This window comes from Periophthalmus magnuspinnatus, chromosome 24 (assembly GCF_009829125.3).
Source record: "Periophthalmus magnuspinnatus isolate fPerMag1 chromosome 24, fPerMag1.2.pri, whole genome shotgun sequence".
Classification (NCBI taxonomy): domain Eukaryota; kingdom Metazoa; phylum Chordata; class Actinopteri; order Gobiiformes; family Gobiidae; genus Periophthalmus; species Periophthalmus magnuspinnatus.
This window is the reverse complement of record NC_047149.1, coordinates 1,147,676-1,175,366: the sequence shown is the minus strand read 5'-3', so window position 1 is coordinate 1,175,366 and position 27,691 is coordinate 1,147,676. Positions and strand designations below refer to the sequence as shown.

The 27,691-nt window shown below is 43.2% G+C and overlaps 1 protein-coding gene across 1 annotated transcript; it reads left to right on the top strand.

The window, feature by feature from the left end:
• Window positions 1–675: 675 nt before the first annotated feature.
• Window positions 676–25,953, top strand: rhag (Rh associated glycoprotein). The gene is made up of 10 exons (XM_033991148.2): window positions 676–906; window positions 14,600–14,783; window positions 18,428–18,578; window positions 19,922–20,069; window positions 20,875–21,041; window positions 21,626–21,763; window positions 21,941–22,062; window positions 22,166–22,239; window positions 22,325–22,398; window positions 23,903–25,953. Exons 1-10 carry the CDS (start codon window positions 726–728, stop codon window positions 23,966–23,968), a joined length of 1,305 nt encoding a protein of 434 aa, XP_033847039.1. The 5' UTR covers window positions 676–725; the 3' UTR covers window positions 23,969–25,953.
• The last annotated feature ends 1,738 nt before the right edge of the window (window positions 25,954–27,691 follow it).

Genomic DNA, 27,691 nt, shown 5'->3' with positions numbered 1-27,691 from the left:
GCAGAACAGTTCTTCAGGTGAGACACTATAAACAGCAGTATTTTGATTTCATTCATGTATTATTGCAAATGTCAAAAGATGTAAAGCTGTTAAACAGATGAGAAGACTAATGATTATAAAATGCCTTAAAGAAGCAATTAACATACCATTAAATGTGTGAATTTATCAAAATTCTAGTCTAGTCTTGTATCTCTTTTCTAGGAACCCTTGGGGACCCCCTGAGAATCTTTGACCCCCAAATTGGGACTGACTGATTTTAAAGGTGCTTGTAACTTTTCTAGTAGCAGGTGTTCCAACTGCCTCTCTCCATGGAGATGCTTTACCACAAACTTTCCACATTTTCCAGGCAAATTAAGAACATCGCCATGGAGACATGCAAGCGGCCGGCTTTCCATTAGAGAAGTTACACAGTGCATCTTTACAATCTCCCTCCCTCACATGGCAGTGACAGATGTCCAGGAAGCAGCCTTCATTAGCTTATATGCACCATCATTATGCCGTGCTTGGCTTCTAGAAGTCCAGAGGAAACCCATCCCCAAAAACACAGTCCTAAGTCCAGGTCCTTTTGTGGGCGGAGCCATGAGGGGCCCATTTGCCTGTCCTGCCACGCGATTGGCTGATTTGAACCCCCCCCCTCAGTTTAAAAGCAGCGCGCTCCTCGGTTCACTCACAGAGAGGAGCAGATAAGACAGGCTGCAGTTAGAAGGCACTTTTGGAGCTCGAGGATGCCAGCATATGCCACCAACATGAGGCTGAAGTTTCCCATCCTGGCCATAGTTCTAGAGGTGGTGACCATTATTCTGTTTGGTGTGTTTGTGGTGTACGATGATGGGAAGGGACATGGACATGAGGCAGATCACCATGACAACAACACACATGAAGCTGGGCCCATGGACCTCTACCCAAGTAAGTGTACAGGAGGACGGGGGATATGTGGACCATGCGGGCTGTTTGGTCAGGGATGGACTGCAATATAAGACTCAGTTTTATTTGATTTTTTAGAGTTTACTATTACTACTAATACTAGTACTGCTACTACTACTGTGTAATCCTGCAGTCGTCCAGGTCTGATCCATGGTAACTGCTGCTACTACTTATGAATGTTGACCTTAAATGCATAATGTATTGAATATATAGGTTCATTTAAAGGTACAGTACACTTTCTGTAGGAGGTCACTTAAATTATTCCATGGAAACAGAAAAATAAAACCTTCACTATTCTCTGTGTTTTTCAGTGCTATAATCCAAATAAAAAAACAATTTTATTTTGGTCTATTTTTGATTAAAAAATTATATACTGAGGCTTTAACATATCATTTTTAAATGCAAAAATCTGACACAATAAATTTATTAAAGGCATAGTATGTAACTTTTTATCAAATCAACATAGATTTTTTTTAATGCAAAATGCATAAAAAAAAAAATCTAAAATGTTCCTTTGGCTATAATCTTCCACCGTATGGAGTAAAATGTATCTATCTTTATGGAACTCTTGGAACTGACATGCCACCTCCAGAAAGTTACACGATGTTGGTTTAAATCGCAAATCGGTTGCTTGGGATCAAGATACAATAACCACACTATATTTATCTAAGTCAAAATTTCACTAAATTTCATTTGTTGTTGTGTGAGAATTGGTTTTCGATTGTATTTTCGAGCTGCGATGTCCACTCATGTCCCTCATGGGGTGGTGACGTTTGTCTGATATGAGTCAAATGGATAATTGGTTTGATTTGCAAAGTGCCAGGCTGAATTTGAGCTAATGAGATTACAGCTACAGAGTGGTCCATTGTGGAGCAGAAGTAAGAAAGGCTTTCGGACATGTTGGAAGTCTGAGTCATGAGGTTATTCCATGCTTTAACAGTCAAATGGACATAACTCATTTAAGTTTAGGGGCAGTGGAGCAGGGGAGTAGAAAGGAGGGGCCAAAGGGGCCTGTTGTCTCGGGCCTTTAGGGTTTTAGCAGGCCAGAACTGGACAGTCTTCCTATTAATTCATATTAGAGTGGGGCCCGTGTTCAAATTTCTGTTGACGGGCCTGGATGTTGTAATGAGTGGTTTTGACACACTTTATACCATAGAGATAGTTTCAAAACATATGCATCTTGTAATAAGGTAACGCTTACAATAACTACACCTCAATTACTCTTAACAGGTGCTCTAGTCTGATATAAGGATATAGGATGCAGGACACAGGTGCTCTTTGAGGATAAGGACACTTATCATGGAGGAACAGAGATTTAGCTCAGCACATACCAACGTGAAGATGTGAACAGCAGTGGAGTTGAAAAAGTCCAAGGAAAAAGTCCTTTATTGAGTAGTTGAAGTGTTTTGACACCTGAGTGTCATTGTTAGGGCGTTAGAGTAAAATAATAAGGCACCAGGTCAATCCCTTTTATAAAGGTATGTGGGGTCATGTGATCAAAATATATGAAAAGATATTTTGATATAGAGAGAATTATCAAAAAAGAAACATGACGCATCATGTTCACAATAAAACGTTAATAAACACTGATAGAAAACTGACTGTTGAAACTGACTGTGAGGCACTGTAAATACACATTTCAAAGACATCATCATGACGGACTGGAGTTCAGACACATGGAAGAGCAGTTTATAAAAAGGAGTAAAGTCTCTTCATTGAGACAGGAAAAGGGAGCACGTAGGGAGCACGAGTATGGATCCAGAAGGTCTCTTTGTAGTACCCACCTCCTTTGGAGCTCAGTGAACTCTGTCACCATGACTGTGAGGTCATAGGTCATTCATGTTCATGTGGACCATAGTGGTGAAATGTTTGGCTATAGGCGAGTTTTCACTTCTTGCATATTTATGTTCAGCAAATCTCTCTTTGAATATTGAGACATTTTCTAAATGAATAATATTTTTTCCCCAAACTGAACAAAAGGAGTAAATGTTGAGCAGACTTGACTTGACAGTGCGTCCGAGTGTAACGGAGCGCACCCAGGGCGTGGCACATGTGACACTAGAGATTAGACTGGCACCAGAGCTGCCAGCCCTTTGCCTTATATGGACTTGTGTGTTTTTACTATATGTTGTGGTGGTTTTATTTTGTAACATTTAAAGTGAGAGTGTAAAGTGTTGTCATTATGGCATTGGAATAGTTAAAGGTTTAATAAAAAGTATTTAAAGGTGAAGTCTGTTGTACTCTCCTATTTTGTTATGTTTTTTTATTTTTGCAATTTGAAGCTGTACAGTACAAAAAGCCAGAGAATGGGGAGAATATGTATTGGCATCTCAGCAGTGGTCAAAATGAACTAAATGTAAAAATAAAAGTACTTTTGTTAAGGAAAATGTTTAGGTATTAGTTACTTTACATGGAACTTTTCTTTAGAACTGGACTAAAAGGTAAAAAGGACTGATCCTTACGGTTCGGGGATTTAATTTGAACACATTCCCGGAAACATCTTGAGTTCATGTCCTGGCTTTGAGCAAACAAAAAGAAAAAATTGGTATGTTCACTGCTGACCAAAGAGTCTTTCTGTCTTCTAGTTCAGAAAACACATCAATATGTTTAGTAATTCCTAATTTGTGGTTCGTGAGAGGAGGCTACAGCTAAAGCATAAACACAAATTACCTCTGCTTTATCATTGGCTTTTTATCATTTATTTCACTTCTCTGCGCCTCTACACTCTCTTTTAATGTCTCTTTAATTAATGCATTAAGTTGGGCTCAGGTTCGATGCATTATCGAAATTTTTGACCTTTACGCGAGTGGGATATGTCGATAATCATTGCATTTGTGCTTTGTTTTGCAAAGCATATCAGTGGAAATACGGTTGGTTCAGGACAAGATCAAATGTTTGGTTGTTTTGCTTATTGGGTGCTATAGGATCCCTCAAATGGGCCACACACTTTAGACCATGGAAACACTCAAGAGTGAGCCAGTGGAAATGAGGCTTTTAAAAGCATAAAGAAGCACCTGCAGGGACAGACAGTTTGATCCAATTGTTGTGTGTATGTCTTGGTTCCACATCTGAATGAGAGGAGGGACTGGGCGGGGGCGGGGCTAACAGTTAATTATGAAACAATATTATTTACTCATTGTTGAAAATGAGGTACAGACACTTAAAGCTGCACTATGTACCTTTTTAGGGGGTCACAAACATGTTTTTCTCCATGGAGATGTCATTGTTTTTGCCTGGAATGTTCCACAGAAGGAGAGAGGAAGGAGAGGCCACCAAACAAAGCCATTCTGTGGAACATTTCAAACAAAGCAAAATATTGTTTATGAGACAAGCAAGTGACTGATCATCCACCAGAAAAGTTACACAGTTGTCCTTTACTAAATGTTGCCATGTTTTTCCCGTTTATCATCATGAGCCACATGCATGGACTCACATCACTGCTTTATCCCAGTGTCTTTCATCTTAATCGTAAACATCTGTGAGATAAAAATCTGCAGTGAGAATGTGTATGTGTTTGTTCTCTGCTTTTATCAGGACACATCATAATTCTTCTACAGAGGCTCTGATGCTTCAGACTCTCTGTTACTGTTTGAATAACTGCAGTAGAAAGATGAAAACACAGTTGTCTCTTCCTATATCGTGGTTCACCTTGCTGTTTCGTGGATTTTGCATGCTTTCTTACAGCTTATGAACGTGCATTGTGTTCTGCGTCCTGATTGGCTAATTGACTGTAGATCATCATCACTCACTCTCCTCCATGCTGTGTCTCCTGTACAGTACAGAATTTACTGTACTGTACAAGAAGGTTTGATCGCAGTGTGACTCTGAAGTGCTGTATGTTTGCAAGTTGCAAACATTCTGATTTCAGATACGCTTTGGACTTAAAACTATTTCTCTGCACAGAGAGGCACCTCTATGGGTACCGTTGGAGCAAAGGCATATGAACAACACATTTAAATTGATCAAAGTCTGAGAAAAGTGTATAAAGTGTGCAGTACATATAATAATTGTAAAAAAAAAAATTGCCTATTGTGGGCTATTTTAGAACATAACCTCCGTAATAAACCAGGGACCACTGTATAGCTAGTTTTTATATTACATTCCTCAGTTAAAGGTGCATTGTGTAACTTGTTGACGAGGTCCATCACCTGCTTGTCAAGATGTTTTATTGCTCAAAAATACATAGATTCAAAAGTTACATTATTACTATGGACTGTATGAAAAGTGGACTCAGTAAATGTGACATCACCCACAGCTTTCGGCTCGGGTCAAATAAAGCTCATCAAGGCTAAAGGGGGGAGGAGGTTAAAGGGGTCAATTTGGAGTCAAGTTCCATATTTGGAACCATGAGTATCATAACAATTAAAGAGCAGGGAGTGGGCGCTGAGCAACACTGTCAAATAAAAACCCGAGGGTCATGTAGAGCAGGTTAATACGAACATTTTAAGACCGAATGAGGCTCACCGCAGCAGTTACAGAGAGAGGGCCTAACTGCTCAACTGAAAGTGAATTGGGATAATTTGAATCATATTTTTGTCATTTTTCCATTTTGTAAAAAAAAAAAAAAGGGAATAGTTGAAGATTAAGATTTAAAATTTTATGAACATGACTCATTTGTTTCCCTGGCTACGATGTAAACAAGTACAAACCAAATAGCTTTTAATGACAATGAAAACATCATTTATTCTTAATTACAGAAACACACGACACAATGGACAAGTAGTTGGTGGTTTCAATCCTTTTGGTTTAAACCTAAAAAGCCTCTCTCTGATGTGAACGGTCACTACCTAAACTCCAGCACCTGCAGACAGTCAGGACTCAGTGCTAGTGCAGCCTCTGCAGCTAAGTGAGTGAATCTGGAGGTTGTTTCACACAAGGTCTGTGACATATTACACTTATTTGCTTATACAGTTATACACTGCCTGGCCAAAAAAAAGTCACCCCCTGGATTTAACTAAGAAAATAGGTATGAGCCTCCTCCAGGTCTAGGTTCAGCAACAGTCTGTGCTCAAAGAAGGAGGTCAGCTGACACCTGAATATACTGAATGACCAGGTTATTCCATCAATGGATTTTGTTCAACAGAAACAACTGATTTGGTAGATTTTTCTGGCTGTTTTTCTCTGTTGTTGTTGTTTTTAGTTTGTTTTTGTTTTTTTTGTTTGTTTGGGGTTTTTTTTTATCAAACTATGAACGTGTTAAAAATAAACCGTCAACCTTTTCAGCAGGTCTCACAATTTAAAAAATAATTTAGCTTTTTGGTCCTGTTCAAAAATATAGTGTAGTAGAAAGCACAGACACTGCTCTCAAATGTACTAAAGTAAAAGCAAAAAGTATATGATGTAAATTGTACTTAAATAAAGTACAGATACCTTCATTTTTTACTGAAGTACAGTACTTGGTTATATAGTTGTAGATGACATGGTGAGGTCCTCCCTCTGACTGTTTGACCCTGACTATCTGACTACAAATATGTACACACAGGGTCAGCAGCAGAGGCCGCTGTCAGTTCAAACGCACACGTGTGTACTGAGTCATGGTATCATGAGAACATGCCAACCTGTGCCCTAAAATCCATATCTCTACCTCAAATATGAACAGTACTAGGCCGACACTGGTCCAGTTAGGCTGACAACAATTCACTGTTTAGTTTTTACATGTGTGGCATTGTTGGGGTGAACCTGTTGTGTTTTTCTAATTCTGACTTGGTTTGGTGGGATAGTATCTGAGTTTGATCTTTTTCGTAGTTTTACATCAATTAAATGGCGATTTGTGGAAAAAGAAGTTATGAAGAAAGATACAAAAACAGGCTACAGGAAGTAACTATGTGTTAACTATGTGTCTTGGTAGAGTGTTTGTCCACTGATCCGAAGGTTGGTGGTTCAAATCGTCTCGACATAAACATCATTGGTTGAGCGGTCAGATCCACTGATCCATAGGTTGGCGGTGCGATTCTAACTCACACAGATGAATGCTGTCGTTGAGTCCTTGGGCAAGACACTTAACCCACCTTGTGAATGGGTGAGTGCTTCCTTGTTGTAAAGCGCTTTGAGTGCCTTGAAGGTAGAAAAGCGCTATAGAAAAATGTGACCATTTACCATTTAAAACCAAACCCTTCTACTAATGTCATCACCAGTAATACTTTTCTCCACTAGTTTATAATTGTACTTCCTAATTTTACTGTCACCTAACAACCACAACGTTAACAAGAGCCAAAACATGTCTAAATGGTATGGTCACCTTTTTATAAAGCACTTTTCCACATTCAAGGCTCAAAGCACTTTACATTAAGAACCACACACATACATTCACACACACACATTAATACACACATTCACACACATTAATACACACATTCACACACACACATTCACAAACACATTCACACACATTAATACACACTACACTACAGCATTCATCTGTGGGAGCTGGGATTGCACCGCCAACCTGTGGGCAAGTGGATCTGAGTGTTCTACCAGTGGTGTTTATGCCGAGAGCTAGGCCTGTATATAAACTACATTCACTATATCGACTTATCGTTCAAAATATGAAAGCTGGAACAATATATTTTGGGGCTCAGTATTTATGGTGTGCACAATTTCTTTGCAAAAGTGGGAGATTTTTGTTATTTTTGTTGTAACATGATGCGATTTGAGCTGTAGAGGGGGGAATAAGTCACTTCTATGGCTGATTATACATGCTTTCTGCTATTTATGTGTTGCAGCTGATGTCTTTTAATGACACTGTCCATTTAAAATGGTTTACAGGGATTATCTTGCTTTAGTTTAGTCGTAATCAGTGTCTTAAAGTAGTTTCAATATTATCATTTATCACAAAATGTATCTGCAGTGGTAAATCGTGCTTCAAAATTTGTGGACATGACAGGCCTATTGAAAGCGGGATTTGAACCACCAACCTTCAGATTAGTGACAAGTTGAGATTAGACTAATAAAAAATAAATGCCAACAACCTTTAAAAAGAAAAGTCAGAAACATGACATCCCTGCGCATTAATTCTGTCTGTCTTTTGGATGGATAGCCATAGAAGCGTGCAGGTGTGCGTGAAGGTGTGTTAATGTCTATGAATGTGCGTGTGTGTGAGTTTGTGTGCGAATGTGTATGAATGTATGTGTGTGTTTGTGTGAGAGTGTGTGTAAGTGAGTTTGTGTGTGTAAGTGAGTTTGTGTGTGTGTTGACTAACATAAAGCGCTTTGAGCCTTGAAGGTGTAAAAGTGCAGTGTAATGGGCTCGACACACGGGGAGCGACTAACGACAGCATGCAGTGACACTCATCGCATAGGCTTTAAAATCGAACACACGGGTAGCGACAAACTGCAGCGACCAGCGGCAGCTTGTCATGTCATGTCTGTCCCAGAGCAGATTGAGAGCCTCCTACACATCTGATTATTTGGAAGGAATTTTGAGGCTGCAATAGCGGTAGATGGGGAAAAAAGATGCTAAAATGAAATCTCAGAAAGTTTTGCTTCATTTGACTAAAATATTACTATTGGTTGTACTTCACATAACTAAAAAAAAGCTATCCTGGGTTTCCTGGGTTTGTTTGTTTGTGTAAAAACCTTAAATAAATATATTTTTTTTTATGTTGAATCAATCTTTAATACATTTGGTTACTAGCATCCATAAAGTTCAGCAACAGTAACAAATGTTAACTTGCCACTCATATTCACCCTGGCACCAACGAGTTCCCAGGCATCTGTTTTTTTTTATATATATATCTAGTCTTTTTGAGATATGTCAAAAAGAATTGGGAAATCCGACACGGCGAGTATGATTTTCTCCTCCATGATGTTTCTGAAGTGGACAGTGCATTGGCTCGTCAATCAAACTCTCGCTGATTGGCTGTTGTGCAGGCGACAACGATAAAAGTAGAACATTTTTCAACTTTTATTAATCGCGTCGCAGGCCCACGTGTGCTTGTCAACATGCACAAGTGCAAGGTTTTCGCGTGCACGACTTTCACTTGTCGCAGAGATGAGAGAGACGAGCGATTTTCGCAGTGTCGTACAGGTACCATTGGAAATAAATGGAGAGCAAGCGCCGTCGCTCCTCGTGTGTCCAGCCCATAAAAAATGTGACTATTTATCATTTAGACAAGTTTTGGCTCATGTTAATGTTATAGTTGCTATGTGACAGTAAAATTTGGATGTACAACTATCTACAACTGTTACTCAAGTTAGACTTTAATTTGAGATTTGTTTTAACTCAATCTGACCAAAAAGTACCACCTTAGTTGGAACTACAGTTGAGATGATTTGTGCTCTTAAACTGTTTCTATTATCATGATCTTCCTCATAGTTGTATTGATTGTTTGGATTCATGCGTGTTTGGGGAATCCTATATTGTCTATTGGCTATTGTCCTATATAATCCTGTATTGTCCTGTATAATCCTATATTGTCCCGTATTGTCCTGTATTGTCCTGTATTGTCCTGTATTGTCCTGTATTGTCCTATATTGTCCTGTATTGTCCTATATTGTCCTGTATTTTCCTGTATTTGAAGCTCGTGCTCATCTCTCACTCTCTCTTTCCTCTGCTATGTACTGATCATGCAAAATATTCTCAACAGTTTGCAGCGATAAGATGGCCCAAATTTATTCTTCACTTTCCTAACGCATTCCTGCCCTAATCAGGGGAGTAGAGAGGAGGGGTACAAAGTGTCTGTTACCCCAGGCCCCAGGGTTTTAGGGGCCCAGAGTTGGACCTTCATCCTGTTCGTTTATATAAAATTTTTGTCGGCCAGATGCAGCCAGTACAGAGTGAGCTCATTTGACCCTAAGAACTGTACTGGAGCAAAACTATCTTCTGTAATTAAATCCACCTCATTAGCACTCATTAGCAGTAGATACGCCATCATAAGATCAGATCAAAGCCAATAGGGAAAGACCCCTAATGAATAATTAGGGCCCAAGCACAAGCATGACAAGGACGGCGAGTCAGCAACTTGCAGTCCTGCGAGAGCCCTACTGTATTTGTACACATTTTGAGGAAAAAGGAAAGACAGCTCAGTAGTGCCACCTCAAAAATGTATTTGCATTGGACCAATGGGAGGCGGGCCCAGAAAAATGTTATCATAGACAAATGAAACTTAGCATCAAAAATAGGTCATGTCAGGACATGTAAAAAATAAACCCTACAGGAAGTCAGTCATATTTTAATAAAAAATGTAATTTGTCGTAGACAAATGAAATTTGGTACATACACTCTTCATGTGACCCTGAGCAAAAAAGTCTATGGGGACCACACAATAACACTGATGTGAAGGCGTACATTTTGAATCTAATCATACAGATGTCCAAAATCTATCTCTCATATTGTAACAAACTTGTCCTCGGGTTTTTATCCAACAGACTCCAAACTGAGGCAGCATCATCAGGACATATCTGGGATCAAAAGTTGTTAAAAGTCTAAGGGTACTATCACTGTGAGCTCTTAACGAAGCTCTTTATCTCCAACATGACACTGTAAATATTGAATCACATGCCAAGCTAAGGTCGATATGCAGCTTTGCCACTGTGGTGTGCCCTTCTGCATCCACAAAGGTTACAGGGGCCCTTTATCACTGCTTGTCAGTATGAATAAACCAAGGTGAAAAATCTTGTAGAGAATACCTTCAGAAAGTGGTGTCATTACTCAAGCACAAACAAATGATAGTTGTTCAGTTGAAATATGAGGAGTTTGTGGAGCCAGTCCCAAACAAATAATGATAAGGTTCAACATTTGTGGATCATAAATTTGGAGGTTTTTTTCAAAAACAATGAATAGAGTTATATAGACCCCTGCACAACATCTGATACTATGTTGTCATCAAATTATAAATGGTCAATGGACAATTTATACAGCTCTTGTCCACATTCAAGGCTCAAAGGGCTTTACGCCAAGGAACCACTCACCCATTCACACACCAGTGTACGCAGACGCAGTGTGTACAGATGCAGTGTACGCAGACGCAGTGTACGCAGACGCAGTGTACGCAGACGCAGTGCGTACAGACGCAGTGTACACAGACGCAGTGTACACAGACGCAGTGCGTACAGACGCAGTGCGTACAGACGCAGTGTACACAGACGCAGTGTACACAGACGCAGTGCGTACAGACGCAGTGCGTACAGACGCAGTGTACGCAGACGCAGTGCGTGCAGACGCAGTGCGCGCAGACGCAGTGTGCGCAGACGCAGTGTGCGCAGACGCAGTGTGAGCAGACGCAGTGTGAACAGACGCAGTGTGCACAGACGCAGTGTACTCAGACACAGTGTATGCAGGCAGTGGTTAAGGTGGGTAAAGTGTCTTGTCTAAGGACACAATGACAGTATTCATCTGTGGGAGCTGGAATCACACCACCATCCTGTGAAGAGCATAATGATGATTTTTTTATATCAAGATCAGGTTTCTATCCGTCAACCTTCGAATCAGAAAATAAGCTCTACCAACTGAGATACTGCCTCCCATAGAATGTGAACACAGCCTAATTTATGCAACAATTTGAGGACATTTCACCATTCAAAAGATAGGATATTTTGTTTTACATTGCTTATTATTGTGGCATCGGTCCTCAATTTTCATCATACTGAAGCTAATGGATTAGATCTCTGAGAACCACCATAAATATATATCAGAGAGTAGTATGCGGAGTACTATGAGGAGACTGGTACTTTACACTTTACAGCATTGTGTAAACAGCCATCCTCACTTATCAAAAAGCACAATGCAGTCAAACACATGAATATTCTATGGAGGGTAGCTTAGTGTTCCTCGAGTGAAAGTGCGTCGTATTGGTCTGTTTGTTCAGCCCTTGGTACACCTCATGTTACACAGGAAGAGGAAGAGTAGCATTGTTCATGACAATATGATGAGCTTTCCAAATGTTCATCATTAACCATCAGGCCCCACCAAACATGCCTGTACTTCCTCTCATAGACTATATATAAATGGACATAGCTAAGCTGCTAGTCGCCATATTCCAAATAGGAAGTGAGCATGGACACATTTCTGGCTCCATCGGCTCCGGTTCACTTTCTTTTTCAAAACTGTTGCCGCTCTATTTGTAACTGCTGCTGTCAGGCTTGTCATTCTGACCTTAAAATATTTGTATGTTCTACATGATCCTGGTGTTTTTATTTCTATTTTTTGTCTGTAAATCAAGATGTGAACATCAATAACAGAAATCAGGCCTTCTTTTGCCGATGTCACTCCCGTGAGCATTAGTAACAGGTTTGATTGACAGTGTTGCTAAGCGCCTACTCCCTGCTAAACCAGCAGTGCAGGCGAGAAGGGGCGCTACCTTCAACAGCCTCACTCCAGATTGGCTCGTTGGTTGCTATGATACCCACAGTAGCAATTCCAAATTTGGAACTTGGCTCCAAATTCACCGCTATAGCTTCTAGCCTCAATGAGCTTCATCTGACTGGAGCCAAACACTGTGGCTAACTTCACACTCACTTAGTTCTCTTCTTTATACAGTCTGTGTTCCTCCTGATGCTCCCACAACACCACCTACAGGCCAGCACTGTTACTGAACCTCTTTTTTTCAGGTGTGAGTGCCTTCTGCAGAGCACTTTGGGTAACTGCAGGTATCAACCTAAATCAAATACAAGTTGCAGTGATTCAATAGTCAGATAAACCTGAAGGTTGATAGTTAGATCCCAGCTCCAACCAGTGCATAGTGTTTTTGTGTCATTGAGCAACACACTACTCTTCACGATTCTGTAATTTCCCCATTGTGAGACAAATAAATGTTTATCTTATTTTACCCACCTTGTGATCTTGTGAAAACCGTTTTCAACATACTGTTACTCCATACAGAACTTGAATTGACAAAACAGGTTATGTATTATGTGTTAAGTTCAAAGTTTCAATATGATGTTTCATGTTTTATTACTTAAACGATTACTTGTATTATCTTTTGCCTTAAAACATGCTCTTGAGTACCTTTGGCATTGGCATTTCCAGTTTTAGAACTTGCTCCCTGTACTGGGAACTGACGTTAGGATGCCATCTACTGGCAGCAACAACAATTAGGGTTAGCAACCTTTTCCAACATGCTAACAGAAGCATGCAATTGTCGGGAATGTGTTTTGATGACCGGAATGCTCAGATGTTGATTTATGGACTTAAAAACTGTGCAAGACACCCCTGGACTTTTACCTGTGACATAACAATCCTGGGAAATTCAAACAGTGCTTAGAGGGAGCAGTCTTAGTGAATAAAAAAAAATGAAACAATATAGAAACATTATTTTAAAAAAGTCAAAAAGCTGTTTATCAAATATGAACCCTTTAAAAGGGCACTATGGGACTTTTCTGGTGGATGGTCAGTCCGTCAACTGTGTGTCTCCTTTTGGCTGAAATGTGTTAAGCATTCAAATCTATCTAGTATTTACTGAATTTGGTGTTCTCTTAGAGATAATCAGATAAGTTCAATGCTGCACTAAGGAACATTTCAAGTAACAAAAAATAATATATATATATATAAATATATATATATATATATATATATATATATATATATATATATATATATATATATATATAGATAGATAGATAGATAGATAGATAGATAGATAGATAGATAGATAGATAGATAGATAGATAGATAGATAGATAGATAGAGAGAGAGAGAGAGAGAGAGAGAGAGAGAGAGATAGATAGATAGATAGATAGATAGATAGATAGATAGATAGATAGATAGATAGATAGATAGATAGATAGATAGATAGATAGATAGATAGATAGATAGATAGATAGATAGATAGATAGATAGATAGATAGATAGATAGATAGATAGATAGATAGATAGATAGATAGATAAATTAACATAGCTAACCTGCTAGCATAGATTGTATATAAATGGACATGGCTAACACGCTAGCTGCCGTACTCCAAATAGGAAGTGAGCATGGGTGCAGCAGTAATGGTCTGAAGCTGATCCTCATGCAGCTGTGGGTTAGATGGGGACAATGTCCCACTCAGTGTCACTTACAGCCAGATCCCATATCATCTCAGAACACCACAAACACATACATACACACATACACGTGGACATGCACACACACATACATACATACATATACATACGTACACGTGGACATCCACACACACGTACACACACACATACATACATACACGTACACGCAGACATCCACACACATACATACATACACATGTGGATATGCGCACATGCACACACACGTACACACACAAACACATGGACGTGCACACGTGCACACATTCGTCTTGGTTCAGTGTTTCTTGGGGACATCACATTGACTTAAACCTTAAACTTAAGGCACTGTACCTTTTGATGTCTTAAAAATGTTTTGTTGTTTGCAGTCGTCCAAAGTTATTCCTCACTGACTGAGTCTAAAAAATATTCACTGCAATGAGTTTATAAGCACTTTTCACCAGAACAGACATGATATGCCATTTTGGTAAAGCTAACAACAACTAGCATGCTAGTGTGCACTTCCTGATTCCCAAACAATAAAGGCTTTATGATTAGATGTACACAATGACTTACTTTGACCTCAAGAGCTGAAATATATCTGTTGTTGTTCTAATAGTAAGGTCAATGGTCAAATCCCGTTTAGTCTTCCAGACCCTGCCCCCTCCTGTTACACGTACATACTGAGTGCTTGTGATCATCTGTCTCTGTGTGTCCGCAGTGTTCCAGGACGTCCATGTGATGATCTTCATAGGCTTCGGGTTCCTCATGACGTTCCTGAAGCGGTATGGCTTCAGCAGTGTAGGCGTGAACCTGCTGCTGGCTGCCTTTGGTCTGCAGTGGGGTCTCCTCATGCAGGGGCTGTGGCACATGGACCATGGCAAGATCAAGATCAACATCTTCAAGTAAGGAGACCAATCGCTCCGACAAGATTTAAAAGTGTCTTTTTCTAATTATAACTTGGTTATAAAAAGAAAACTAGAACACATAATGCAAAACAGCCTGTGTTTACTTTTGAACCATGCTGTTGTTCTCTCATGAAAAACATACCTAGAGTGGTACATTGTTTCATTGACTTGTTTCATTAGTCCATTAATCCAAAGTCATCTTCTCTGAGGACTCTAAAATGCTGTTTGCATTTTGCACATTTAGTTGTGTCATAGATAAAACTTCAGACTTCTCCTGCAGTTTTTAAGACCATAAACCATCACCAGACTAGTTCTGTGCTTAAACTGTGTTCACCACAAACAACAGAAGCCCTAACTGCCTCATTAAAAATGGAGATGTCGAGTTTTAATATTTTCTAAATGCAGACTTTTAAGTTTGAAAATGTGAAAAACTTGTCTCAGGGTGACCAAAAGCAAGTTTAAAGGAGGATTAAGGCCACAAGAATGCATGTTTCAGTGAAATGAGTAGTAAAACATGTCTTTAAGGAAAGCTGTGCTTCATCATGGGGATGGTGGAGCCAGTTCAGCTCTGAGAATCATGGTCAGGATTCACTCCTCTGTTCCTCTGCTCCTTTCCTCTGCTCCTCTGGCCCTCTGCTCTGCTCCTCTGACCCTCTGCTCTGCTCTTCTGACCCTCTGCTCCTCTGACCCTCTCCTCTGCTCTTCTGACCCTCTCCTCTGCTCCTCTGACCCTCTGCTCTGCTCCTCTGACCCTCTCCTCTGCTCTTCTGACCCTCTGCTCAGCTCTTCTGACCCTCTCCTCTGGCCCCCTCCTCTGCTCTTCTGGCCCTCTGCTCTGCTCCTCTGACCCTCTGCTCTGCTCTTCTGACCCTCTGCTCCTCTGACCCTCTCCTCTGCTCTTCTGACCCTCTCCTCTGCTCCTCTGACCCTCTGCTCTGCTCCTCTGACCCTCTGCTCTGCTCTTCTGACCCTCTGCTCCTCTGACCCTCTCCTCTGCTCTTCTGACCCTCTCCTCTGCTCCTCTGACCCTCTGCTCTGCTCCTCTGACCCTCTCCTCTGCTCTTCTGACCCTCTGCTCTGCTCTTCTGACCCTCTCCTCTGGCCCCCTCCTCTGCTCCTCTGGCCCTCTCCTCTGCTCCTCTGACCCTCTGCTCTGCTCCTCTGACCCTCTCCTCTGCTCTTCTGACCCTCTGCTCTGCTCTTCTGACCCTCTCCTCTGGCCCCCTCCTCTGCTCTTCTGGCCCTCTGCTCTGCTCCTCTGACCCTCTGCTCTGCTCTTCTGACCCTCTGCTCCTCTGACCCTCTCCTCTGCTCCTCTGACCCTCTCCTCTGCTCCTCTGACCCTCTGCTCTGCTCCTCTGACCCTCTGCTCTGCTCCTCTGACCCTCTCCTCTGCTCTTCTGACCCTCTCCTCTGCTCTTCTGACCCTCTGCTCCTCTGACCCTCTCCTCTGCTCTTCTGACCCTCTCCTCTGCTCCTCTGACCCTCTGCTCTGCTCCTCTGACCCTCTCCTCTGCTCTTTTGACCCTCTGCTCTGCTCTTCTGACCCTCTCCTCTGGCCCCCTCCTCTGCTCTTCTGACCCTCTGCTCCTCTGACCCTCTCCTCTGCTCTTCTGACCCTCTCCTCTGCTCCTCTGACCCTCTCCTCTGCTCTTCTGACCCTCTGCTGTGCTCCTCTGACCCTCTCCTCTGCTCTTCTGACCCTCTGCTCTGCTCTTCTGACTCTCTCCTCTGGCCCCCTCCTCTGCTCTTCTGACCCTCTGCTCTGCTCCTCTGACCCTCTCATCTGCTCTTCTGACCCTCTCCTCTGCTCTTCTGACCCTCTGCTCCTCTGACCCTCTCCTCTGCTCTTCTGACCCTCTGCTCCTCTGACCCTCTCCTCTGCTCTTCTGACCCTCTGCTCTGCTCTTCTGACTCTCTCCTCTGGCCCCCTCCTCTGCTCTTCTGGCCCTCTGCTCTGCTCCTCTGACCCTCTCCTCTGCTCTTCTGACCCTCTCCTCTGCTCCTCTGACCCTCTGCTCTGCTCCTCTGACCCTCTCCTCTGCTCTTCTGACCCTCTCCTCTGCTCTTCTGACCCTCTGCTCCTCTGACCCTCTCCTCTGCTCTTCTGATCCTCTCCTCTGCTCCTCTGACCCTCTGCTCTGCTCCTCTGACCCTCTCCTCTGCTCTTCTGACCCTCTGCTCTGCTCTTCTGACCCTCTCCTCTGGCCCCCTCCTCTGCTCTTCTGGCCCTCTGCTCTGCTCCTCTGACCCTCTGCTCTGCTCTTCTGACCCTCTACTCCTCTGACCCTCTCCTCTGCTCTTCTGACCCTCTGCTCCTCTGACCCTCTCCTCTGCTCTTCTGACCCTCTCCTCTGCTCTTCTGACCCTCTGCTCCTCTGACCCTCTCCTCTGCTCTTCTGACCCTCTGCTCTGCTCTTCTGACTCTCTCCTCTGGCCCCCTCTTCTGCTCTTCTGGCCCTCTGCTCTGCTCCTCTGACCCTCTCCTCTGCTCTTCTGACCCTCTCCTCTGCTCTTCTGACCCTCTGCTCTGCTCTTCTGACTCTCTCCTCTGGCCCCCTCCTCTGCTCTTCTGGCCCTCTGCTCTGCTCCTCTGACCCTCTCCTCTGCTCTTCTGACCCTCTCCTCTGCTCCTCTGACCCTCTGCTCTGCTCCTCTGACCCTCTCCTCTGCTCTTCTGACCCTCTCCTCTGCTCTTCTGACCCTCTCCTCTGCTCTTCTGACCCTCTCCTCTGCTCTTCTGATCCTCTCCTCTGCTCCTCTGACCCTCTGCTCTGCTCCTCTGACCCTCTCCTCTGCTCTTCTCACCCTCTGCTCTGCTCTTCTGACCCTCTCGTCTGGCCCCCTCCTCTGCTCTTCTGGCCCTCTGCTCTGCTCCTCTGACCCTCTGCTCTGCTCTTCTGACCCTCTACTCCTCTGACCCTCTCCTCTGCTCTTCTGACCCTCTCCTCTGCTCCTCTGACCCTCTGCTCTGCTCCTCTGACCCTCTCCTCTGCTCTTCTGACCCTCTGCTCTGCTCCTCTGACCCTCTGCTCTGCTCCTCTGGCCCCCTCCTCTGCTCTTCTGGCCCTCTGCTCTGCTCCTCTGACCCTCTCCTCTGCTCTTCTGATCCTCTGCTCTGCTCCTCTGACCCTCTCCTCTGCTCCTCTGACCCTCTGCTCTGCTCCTTTGACCCTCTCCTCTGCTCTTCTGACCCTCTCCTCTGCTCTTCTGACCCTCTGCTCCTCTGACCCTCTCCTCTGCTCTTCTGACCCTCTGCTCTGCTCTTCTGACTCTCTCCTCTGGCCCCCTCCTCTGCTCTTCTGACCCTCTGCTCTGCTCCTCTGACCCTCTCCTCTGCTCTTCTGACCCTCTCCTCTGCTCCTCTGACCCTCTGCTCTGCTCCTCTGACCCTCTCCTCTGCTCTTCTGACCCTCTGCTCCTCTGACCCTCTCCTCTGCTCTTCTAAACCCTCTCCTCTGCTCTTCTGACCCTCTGCTCCTCTGACCCTCTGCTCTGCTCCTCTGACCCTCTCCTCTGCTCTTCTGACCCTCTGCTCTGCTCTTCTGACCCTCTCCTCTGGCCCCCTCCTCTGCTCTTCTGGCCCTCTGCTCTGTTCCTCTGACCCTCTGCTCCTCTGACCGTCTGCTCCTCTTCCTCAGGATCATAAATGCAGACTTTAGCACAGCTACAGTCCTGATCTCATTCGGGGCGGTCCTGGGAAAGACCAGTCCAGTGCAGCTCCTCATCATGACCGTCTTGGAGATCACCATCTTCAGCATCAACGAGCACCTGGTGGCCAATGTGCTGGAGGTCAAACACACAGCCACACACACACACACATAACCTCAAACACGCACAAAAACACACATGCAGTCACACACACGGCCACACACACAACCACTCACACGCAACCACACACACATGCACACACTACACAACCACACACACACAGACAACCACATACACACAGCCACACACATGCAACTATGCACACACAACCTCACACACAACCATGCACAACCACACACAAACACAACTACACACAACCAGACACACACACAACTACATACACAACCGCAACCGGGCATAACCACACACACAACCACATGCACACAACCACACACAGTACCGCGCGCGCACACACAACCACACACACTACCGTGCACAACCACAGACACACAACCACAACCACACACAACCACACACATAACCACAAGTAACCACACGCACAAACCACACAAACCACAAACGCAACCACACACACAACCACAACCATGCACCACCACACACACAACCACACGCTCGAGCAACCACACACACACATTCACAACCACGCAACCACACACACACAACCACAAACGCAACCACACACTACCAGAAATGCAACCACACACAATCACACACATACAACCACACACACAACCATGAACGCAACCACATAAAACCATACACACAAGCACATATACACAACCACACACAATCACGTACACATGCAACCACACACACAACTATAACCGCAACCACGCATGACCACACGCACACAACACACACAACCATACACACACACTACCACACATGCATACACAGTTACAATAAACATTGGACATGATGGTCAGGTTGTTTATGTTATACTTTGATGGTTTAATTCCAGAGACAATGATCATAAAGCAGAATGAGCCTCACATGACTCTTTTATTTGAGTTGCCAGTTTCAATGGTAAAATCCAGTTAGTTTGAATCTGAAATGCCTCTCTCTGATTTGAATCATCACTTAAAGCCCAGCACCTGCAACCAGTCATGAGTTAGTGCTAGTGCAGCCTCTGCAGCTCAGTGAGTGAATCTGGAGGTTCTTTCACATGAGGCCTGTCTATATCCTGATAATGAGACATACTTGAACGTGTCCTCTATCTGCAGGATGAAGGCTCTGGACACACAGGTTCAGTTGTGATTGTGGTTCCTAATATAAAAGGAGGACCTGATATTTGGTCCACGTTCAGTGAGTGTGTGGATTTCAGTCCCAACAGTGATAAATACCCACTCTCACACTGTCAGGTCAGAGGTTGTAGTGAAGACTGCCCTCATGTGGAGTCCATCTTTATTGTATCTGATAGAAACACTATATAGACATATACATTGATGTTGTTTAACCTCCAGGCAAACGACGTGGGCGCATCCATGATCATCCATGCATATGGGGCATACTTTGGGCTGGCTGTGGCTCGCATGCTGTACAGACCCGGGCTCAGAAACGGACACGACAATGATGGCTCCGTGTACCACTCCGACATGTTCGCCATGATTGGTAATACTGCTCATTTAGCTTTAATTCTAGTCCAAAATTATCCAGCATTTTAAGAAACAGTGGAACTATCGCCTCATAGTGTGTAACAGTCAGTGTTACATGTGCAGTACTGCTGTAGTACATGATAGAGCCATATTCATTTTATTTATTTAATTATCTTTATTTATAAAGGGGAACCCAATGGTGGTGACCTTTACATTTACAAAGCAAGGAAAAAAAGTGTTTTTTGTCATTATTTATTTATTTTTTTTTATTTTGAAAATATCTTGACAAAATAAACTAGGAGCCAAAAGTTTGGACACTATTTTTTTTTTTTTTTTTTTTCCGTTATTTCCAAGATTATTTTCATTGTAGGCATCAACTATGAATGGCACATATGGATGTAGTAAACAAAACATAAACTCTAAATAACTCTAAACTGGTTTTAGATTTTAAAAAATGTAAAAAATAAAATAAAATTAAAAAAATCAAATTTGCTTGGAACCCTGGTGCAGTGAAAACCATTTCAAGAGTCTTCATCAAGAAGCTTATTGAGAGAAGGCCGAGGGTTTGTGGCGCTGTCAATAAAGCAAATTTTGTTACTTTGGGGCAATTTTTTTGCTACATGATGCCATTTATCTTGCATCAGATATTTGATGACTTCTGTGTGTAAATAAAATGTAGAACTGGTAAAACTGTAAACATAAATAAAAAACACATTGAAAAAGAAGGTGTGTCCAAACACTTGGCTGATAGTGTAAGTATACAAACATAGCACTGGATAATACCCATACCTCCCTGGCCCTCCCGCTCCTCTTCTCCCCAGGCACCGTGTTCTTATGGATGTTCTGGCCCAGTTTTAACTCGGCCATCGCAGATCCGGGCTTCACTCAACTCACCGCTGTCATCAACACCTACCTGTCCCTGGCTGCGTGCGTGCTGACGGCTTATGCAATGTCCAGCCTCGTGGAGCACAAGGGCAAGCTGGACATGGTCAGTCCAAAAGTCAAAGAGAACAAGAGACAGCACAGACCCCTGCGGACACCAACCATGTCTACAGACACCCACCCTCTCTGCAGACACTCACCCTCTCTGCAGACACTCACCCTCTCTGCAGACACTCACCCTCTCTGCAGACACCCACCCTCTCTGCAGACACTCACCCTCTCTGCAGACACTCACCCTCTCTGCAGACACTCACCCTCTCTGCAGACACTCACTCTCTCTGCAGACACTCACCCTCTCTGCAGACACTCACCCTCTCTGCAGACACCCACCCTCTCTGCAGACACTCACCCTGTCTGCAGACACACACCTCTCTGCAGACACCCACTTCCCTGTAGACATTCACCCTCTCTACATATACCCTCCCTTCCTGCAAACACCCACTTCTCTGTAGACACCAAAACAAAAAAGTCCATACAATGATATTTAATGTATATTATGATATTAAATGTATATTAGCACTGTCCTAAAACAGATTTTCACATTTGACACATTTATTCTCATGGAGATCTTACTTTCTTGCTGTATAGGTGATGATGTTATGGGTTTACAGTCCTCTCTGTCTCCCATAGGTGCACATTCAGAATGCTACTCTGGCGGGGGGAGTGGCAGTGGGCACCTGTGCGGACATGAACATCGGACCATTTGGCGCCATGCTCATCGGCTTCATCGCAGGAATCATCTCCACGCTGGGCTTCAAGTTCCTTACTGTGAGTGCACGTTGATTTTATTTTAAAAGTTGTTAAAAGTAGACAGAGGTAGAAACTACCTGAGTTTCAGAGAATTGAATCTGGGCACAGGCCCCAGTGCCCTGCAGCTCCTGCTGGAAATCACACTGGTGTCTGTAGTAAACACATCAAATTATAATATTAAAATGTTCTCCTCAGCCTGTGCTGGCATCTAACCTGGGGATCCAGGACACCTGTGGAGTGCATAACCTGCACGGGCTGCCCGGGGTGCTAGGCGGGCTGGCCGGTATCGTAGCTGTGGCCCTGGGCAAGAAGGAAGGGTGAGCCTCCTCTGCATGTTTACGTACAATTTAAATAACCCTAAGTATGGAGTACAGTCGTACACTGGATCTGACTTAGTGAGCCTGTGTTTTCTCTTCCCAGGGGCAGTCCAGCCATGCAGGCTGCAGCGCTGGCTTCCTCCCTGGGTTTCGCTCTGGTGGGAGGGGCCATCACAGGTGAGTCCTGGTGTTCTTGTCCCTTCTGCTGAACGGTATAATCAAAATAAAAGTATATTAAAGTCTGTGTCTGTACTATCTCCAGGTCTCATCATGAAGCTGCCCATCTGGGGACAGCCTCCAGATCAGAACTGCTTTGACGACTCTCTGTACTGGGAGGTAAGAGCTCCAGTATTCTCTATACTACTGTCGTCATGATACTACGATGATAACACTTTAGATAATAGAGGGGATATTCCATAAAAGTGGCTGAACAAGTTCAGGCTTAACGTAAAATCCTGAGCTCCATCTCCAGATTAAACCTCAAGTCGTTCCATGAAAGAAAGGATAGGTCTGATCAGCTCTAACTCACCACTGGAGGTTTGAGATGCACTTTATGCCGTGACTTTGGGAAGAATAGATCAAAGGAGCAACGACATCAGTGGGGGCTCCAAGTGTGATGTTTCTATGATCTGACTAAGTGAGAAAGGAGCCGAAGGGCGCACGAACAATAGATAGTAGTAAAGGAATTTTTCCATTCATTCTGATCCAAGGAAAGATGCAACTCCCCCCTCACCTAGTCCTTCCCTGGGCACAAAGTCTGGCTGCATAGTGTGTGGCTTAGTTAATACAGAGAAAAAAGTCGCCTGTTCACTTTCTAAGTATTCGCATGTAATGAGAATTAGCCGATCAAATCAATCGTATACGTGTGTGCGGTTTGGGTTTGACAGGCAGCGTGAGACAGGGGAAGGAGGGGAGAGAGACAGAGGTGATGAAGGAGCACACAGCCAGAACCCACTGAAAACCAGTTCATTCTCACAGCCCAATGTGCAAAAGCATTGCCCCTCACAACAGCTAAGTGCAAGATCAATTTAATAAAATAATAGGCTTTTACATGATATTTTACAGTGTCCAGTGGTGGGAGCATGAGGCTAGTGGTCATTAAAAATCTCAGGCGACATGCAGCATAAGTGGGGGGAGCATGGTCCGAACCAGGTCATTTTGATGGAATGGAACTGAGGATTTGACAAGCCCGGACTTCCCAAACAAATCAGACTTTAGCTGGCTTCATAGAATACCCCTAGAATGTCATTTTCAACATTGAATCATGGTATAGAGAATAATAATAATAATACATTTTATTTGTATTGCACTTTACATTTCAGAGAAATCTCAGAGTGCTACAGACACAGAAGAAACATATAAAAACATTATAAATCAGAGACAGTAATAAACATATAAAAAGACATTACAATTTAATTTACATTTGCAGACATTAAAATAATTAATGGCAGTAAAAAAACAAAAACAAAAAAAAAACAAAAAAACAGAGGATACTGTTTACAGCATTGGGCCTTTGAGGAAGTTTGTTTTCAATTTGATTTTTAATTTTTTATTTATTTTTTTTCCCTCCCCACTAAAAATTTTCTGCAATCTACAGAAAATGGTAAAAACTGAAAGGATTGTAGTCAGTGATCATATTAAACCCATTGGCCATTGAGGAAAATGGGGAAAATAAATTTAAAAAAATGTTATTCTTCCAAACAAATTGATTTGAACTTCAAATTCAATTCATCAGTTGAGCCCTAATTTGATGTTTGAGGCAAATACATCACCTTTTGTACACACTGATAAAACACGTGGCCCGTTACACCTGGACTCACCTGTTCCTGTTGGATTATAGGTCCCGGCTGATGAGGAGGAGAACGAGGAGAGTCTTGCTCAAACAAACAACAAAACGGAGGCCTAAAACTCATCCAATAGAACATCACAAACCCCATGTGGGTTTGGATCAAGGGCGGAGTCTGCTCTGATGGCACTTGTTTGAACACTGGCGCTGAGGGCAAAGTTACCACTACACACAACTTACGCACACCGATTGTCCCATTTTTTTCAAATTCTTTTGCTGAAAATAAGTTTAGTGGTTTTTATATAAAAAAAATTGTTCTCTTGTTTATTTAGAAGGATTCAGAATAACAAATAATCAATAGTGTTAAGGACTTTACCTTATTACTACCCAGTGTCCTCAAAATAAACCACACCAGCCTATACTTAGTCAAATTTGTATTCCTCAAAAAACAAAAAACAAAAAAAAAATTGAAATTGAAATTTTCCACAATATAAGTCTTCACATTCTTTTGAAAAATATGTTTATCAATCTGTAATTGAACTTTCTATTTTTGTATTTTTCTAATTAACTACAACAATCCCTGCTGATAACAATTCCATTTATACACTTTTGTTCTATTACACATAGCATTAGCATTAGCAATAGCAACGTTAGCATGGTGTATTATCATATTTTGTATTGGACATGTGTTTTGCATCTTCAGTAACTGGAGCACAGCCTTTTGGATATGGAAGAATTGGTCTGGTCCTTTCTGGTTTGGTCTAGTCCAATGTGGTCCAGTCTGGTCTGGTTTAGTCTAGTCTGGTCGAGTCGTGTTCTAGTCTGGTCCGGCCTGATTTTGTCTGATTTTGTCCAGTCTAGTCTGGTCTACTCTGATCCAGTCTGGTTTAGTTTAATCTGATCCAGTCTGGATTGGTCTGGTCTGGGTCGGTCTGGTCTAGTCTGCTCCAGTCTGGTCTGGTCCGGTTTGGTCCAATCTGGTCCAGTCAGTTTGGGTCCAGTCTAGTCGGACCCAGTCTAGTCCAGTCTGGTTTAGACTGGTCTGGTTTGGTCTGGTCTAGTCTGCTCCAGTCTGGTCTGGTCCAGTTTGGTCCAATCTGGTCCAGTCTGGTCCAGTCTGCTCCGGTCTTGTCTGGTCCAGTTTGGTCTAGTCTAGTCTGCTCCAGTCTGGTCTAGTCTGGTCCAGTTTGGTCTAGTCTAGTCTGCTCCAGTTTGGTCTGGTCTGGTTTGGTCTAGTCTCCTACAGTCGAGTCTGGTCCAATTTGGTCCAGTCTAGTCTGGTCCGGTTTGGTCTAGTCTAGTCTGCTCCAGGCTAGTCCGGTCTGGTCCGGTCTGGGCAGGAATAGTCCGAGATGCTGCAGAACTTTCCACAGGGCTTCCTCACATCATGGCAGTTGCAGACTTTTCTCTGGAGGAACTCAAACATAACATGTCACCAGTGCCCTTGTTTTGCTGCAGTGGCATAAAATAAATATAGTTTTCGCTCACCAAATCTTCCGTCACTGATGAAGCCTTGTGTTTGTCCTTTTCTCTACTATTTTTTTTTCCAGTGACATGGTCAGTTTGAGCCCAGCACCATTGAAGGAACTACTGCTGCACTGCAAACAATCATATCTACACAAAATAAAAATTTAAAAAAACTTTTTAAAGGTACACTATGTAACTTTCCGGAGGAGGTTTTTATTGCACTGAAAAATGAAAATATAGAAAAACATGTGTCCTTAGTGTGTGCCGGCTTGCATCTCCACAAACCTGACTCTTCCATGGAAATGTCCTTTGGCTATAATATTCTACAGCATTACACAGGCATAAAACACATCTATTATGGATCAGGTGACGAGCCTCCTGCACAAAGTTACATACTGTACTGTACTTTTACTTGTGTGGACTTTTTTTACAGTACAGCACCAGCAATTTTGAAAATGACTTCACGACTTTTAAAGATGGTGTCAAATATAAATTAGAGTCAAAAGGTGAGTTCCTGACGGTGCAGCTCCTCTGACCACAGCAGTATTGTGTTTTGTGTTTTGTATGCATTTCTACAGCGGGCGTGTGCTCTGATGTGTTTGTACTAATACTGTCAATAAACATGTTTTTTGTACGTTACAGTTTGTACATCTTTATTTGAGTTTGACAAAGGTCTGTCGGTGCCTCCTCCTCCTCCTGCTCCTCCTCCTCTTCCTCAATAAGCATGTTTTTGTATGTTATAGCCTCCTCTTTATTTGAGTTTAACGAAGGGCGGTGCCTCCTCCTCCTTCCCCCTCCTCTTTCTCCTCTTCCTCCTCATCCCCCTCCTCGTCCTCCTCCTCTCCTCCTCTCCCCCTTCTCCTATTCCTCCTTTTCCTCCTCGTCCTCCTCCTCTTCCTCCTCCTCCTCTTTCCCTTCCTCAATAAACATGTTTTTGTATGTTACCGCTTCCTCTTCATTTGAGTTTGACAAAGGGCTGTCAGTGGAAATCCTGTTTCAGAACTTCAGGATTTACAGGCATTGTGAGGGAGGTGGACGAGGCCAGCTGTAATGTTAATTACTGTCATGAAAGTTATTAAATATGTAAAATTATTATTATTTTATTTATATATTATTTGTATTTATTATTTTGAATTGATAGGTTGAAGATGAACAATATGTATTTTAGAAGTAGTGGAAGGTAACAAAGTACAAATAGTAAAGGACTGTACAAATTTTAGATCAGTGGTTCTTAACCTTGTTGGAGGTACTGAACCCCACCAGTTTCATATGCACATTCACCGAACCCTTCTTTATTGAAAAATAAAATATTTTTTTTCAAATTTAAGACATATGTATGTTTTACTGGTGCACAAAATGAACCATGCGTTAACATCACTGTGTTCAAAGGATAAATACAATGCATGAACTCACAACAAATACATACATACATACCTTTTCACAAACACTGGACCTTTTTTAATACTACCACACTGAAATCATTTTAATTTTTTACCTTACGTATTCCAATAATGAACTTATTGTATTTATGCTATTTATCATTTTTAACATTTTAACACACACCCATCACCTAATTTCCATCATCCATCCATCCATCCATCCATTTTCTTCCGCTTATCCGGGACCGGGTCGCGGGGGCAGCAGTCTAAGCAGGGACTCCCAGACTTCCCTCACCCCGGACACGTCCTCCAGCTCCTCCGGTGGGACCCCAAGGCGTTCCCAGGCCAGCCGAGAGACATAGTCCCTCCAGCGTGTCCTGGGTCTTCCCCGGGGCCTCCTCCCGGTGGGACATGCCCAGAACACCTCCCTAGGGAGGCGTCCAGGAGGCATCCTGAGCAGATGCCCGAGCCACCTCAGCTGGTTCCTCTCAACGTGTAGGAGCAGCGGCTCTACTCCGAGCTCCTCCCGTGTGAACAAGCTCCTCACCCTATCCCTAAGGGTGCGCCCGGCCACTCTGCGGAGGAAGCCCATTTCAGCCGCTTGTATCCGCGATCTTATCCTTTCGGTCATTACCCAAAGCTCATGACCATAGGTGAGGGTAGGAACGTAGATTGACCGGTAAATCGAGAGCTTCGCCTTCCGGCTCAGCTCCTTCTTTACCACAACGGACCGATACAGCGACCGCATCACTGCAGACGCTGCACCGATCCGCCTGTCAATCTCCCGCTCCATCCTTCCCTCACTCGTGAACAAGACCCCGAGATACTCGAACTCCTCCACTTGGGGCAGAGACTCACCACCCACCCGGAGAGGGCAAACCACCTTTTTCCGGTCGAGAACCATGGCCTCGGATTTGGAGGAGCTGATTCTCATCCCAGTCGCTTCACACTCAGCTGCAAACCGCCCCAGTGCCTGCTGCAGGTCCTGGCTCGAAGA

What these genes read in the sequence shown, in the direction of transcription:
- rhag (XM_033991148.2), top strand. Translation starts at nt 726, where the DNA reads ATGCCAGCATATGCCACCAACATGAGGCTGAAGTTTCCCATCCTGGCC. An exon ending in GCCCATGGACCTCTACCCAA is followed by an intron (nt 907 to 14,599) that starts GTAAGTGTACAG and finishes GTGTGTCCGCAG; the next exon opens with TGTTCCAGGACGTCCATGTG. An exon ending in GGTGGGAGGGGCCATCACAG is followed by an intron (nt 22,240 to 22,324) that starts GTGAGTCCTGGT and finishes TACTATCTCCAG; the next exon opens with GTCTCATCATGAAGCTGCCC.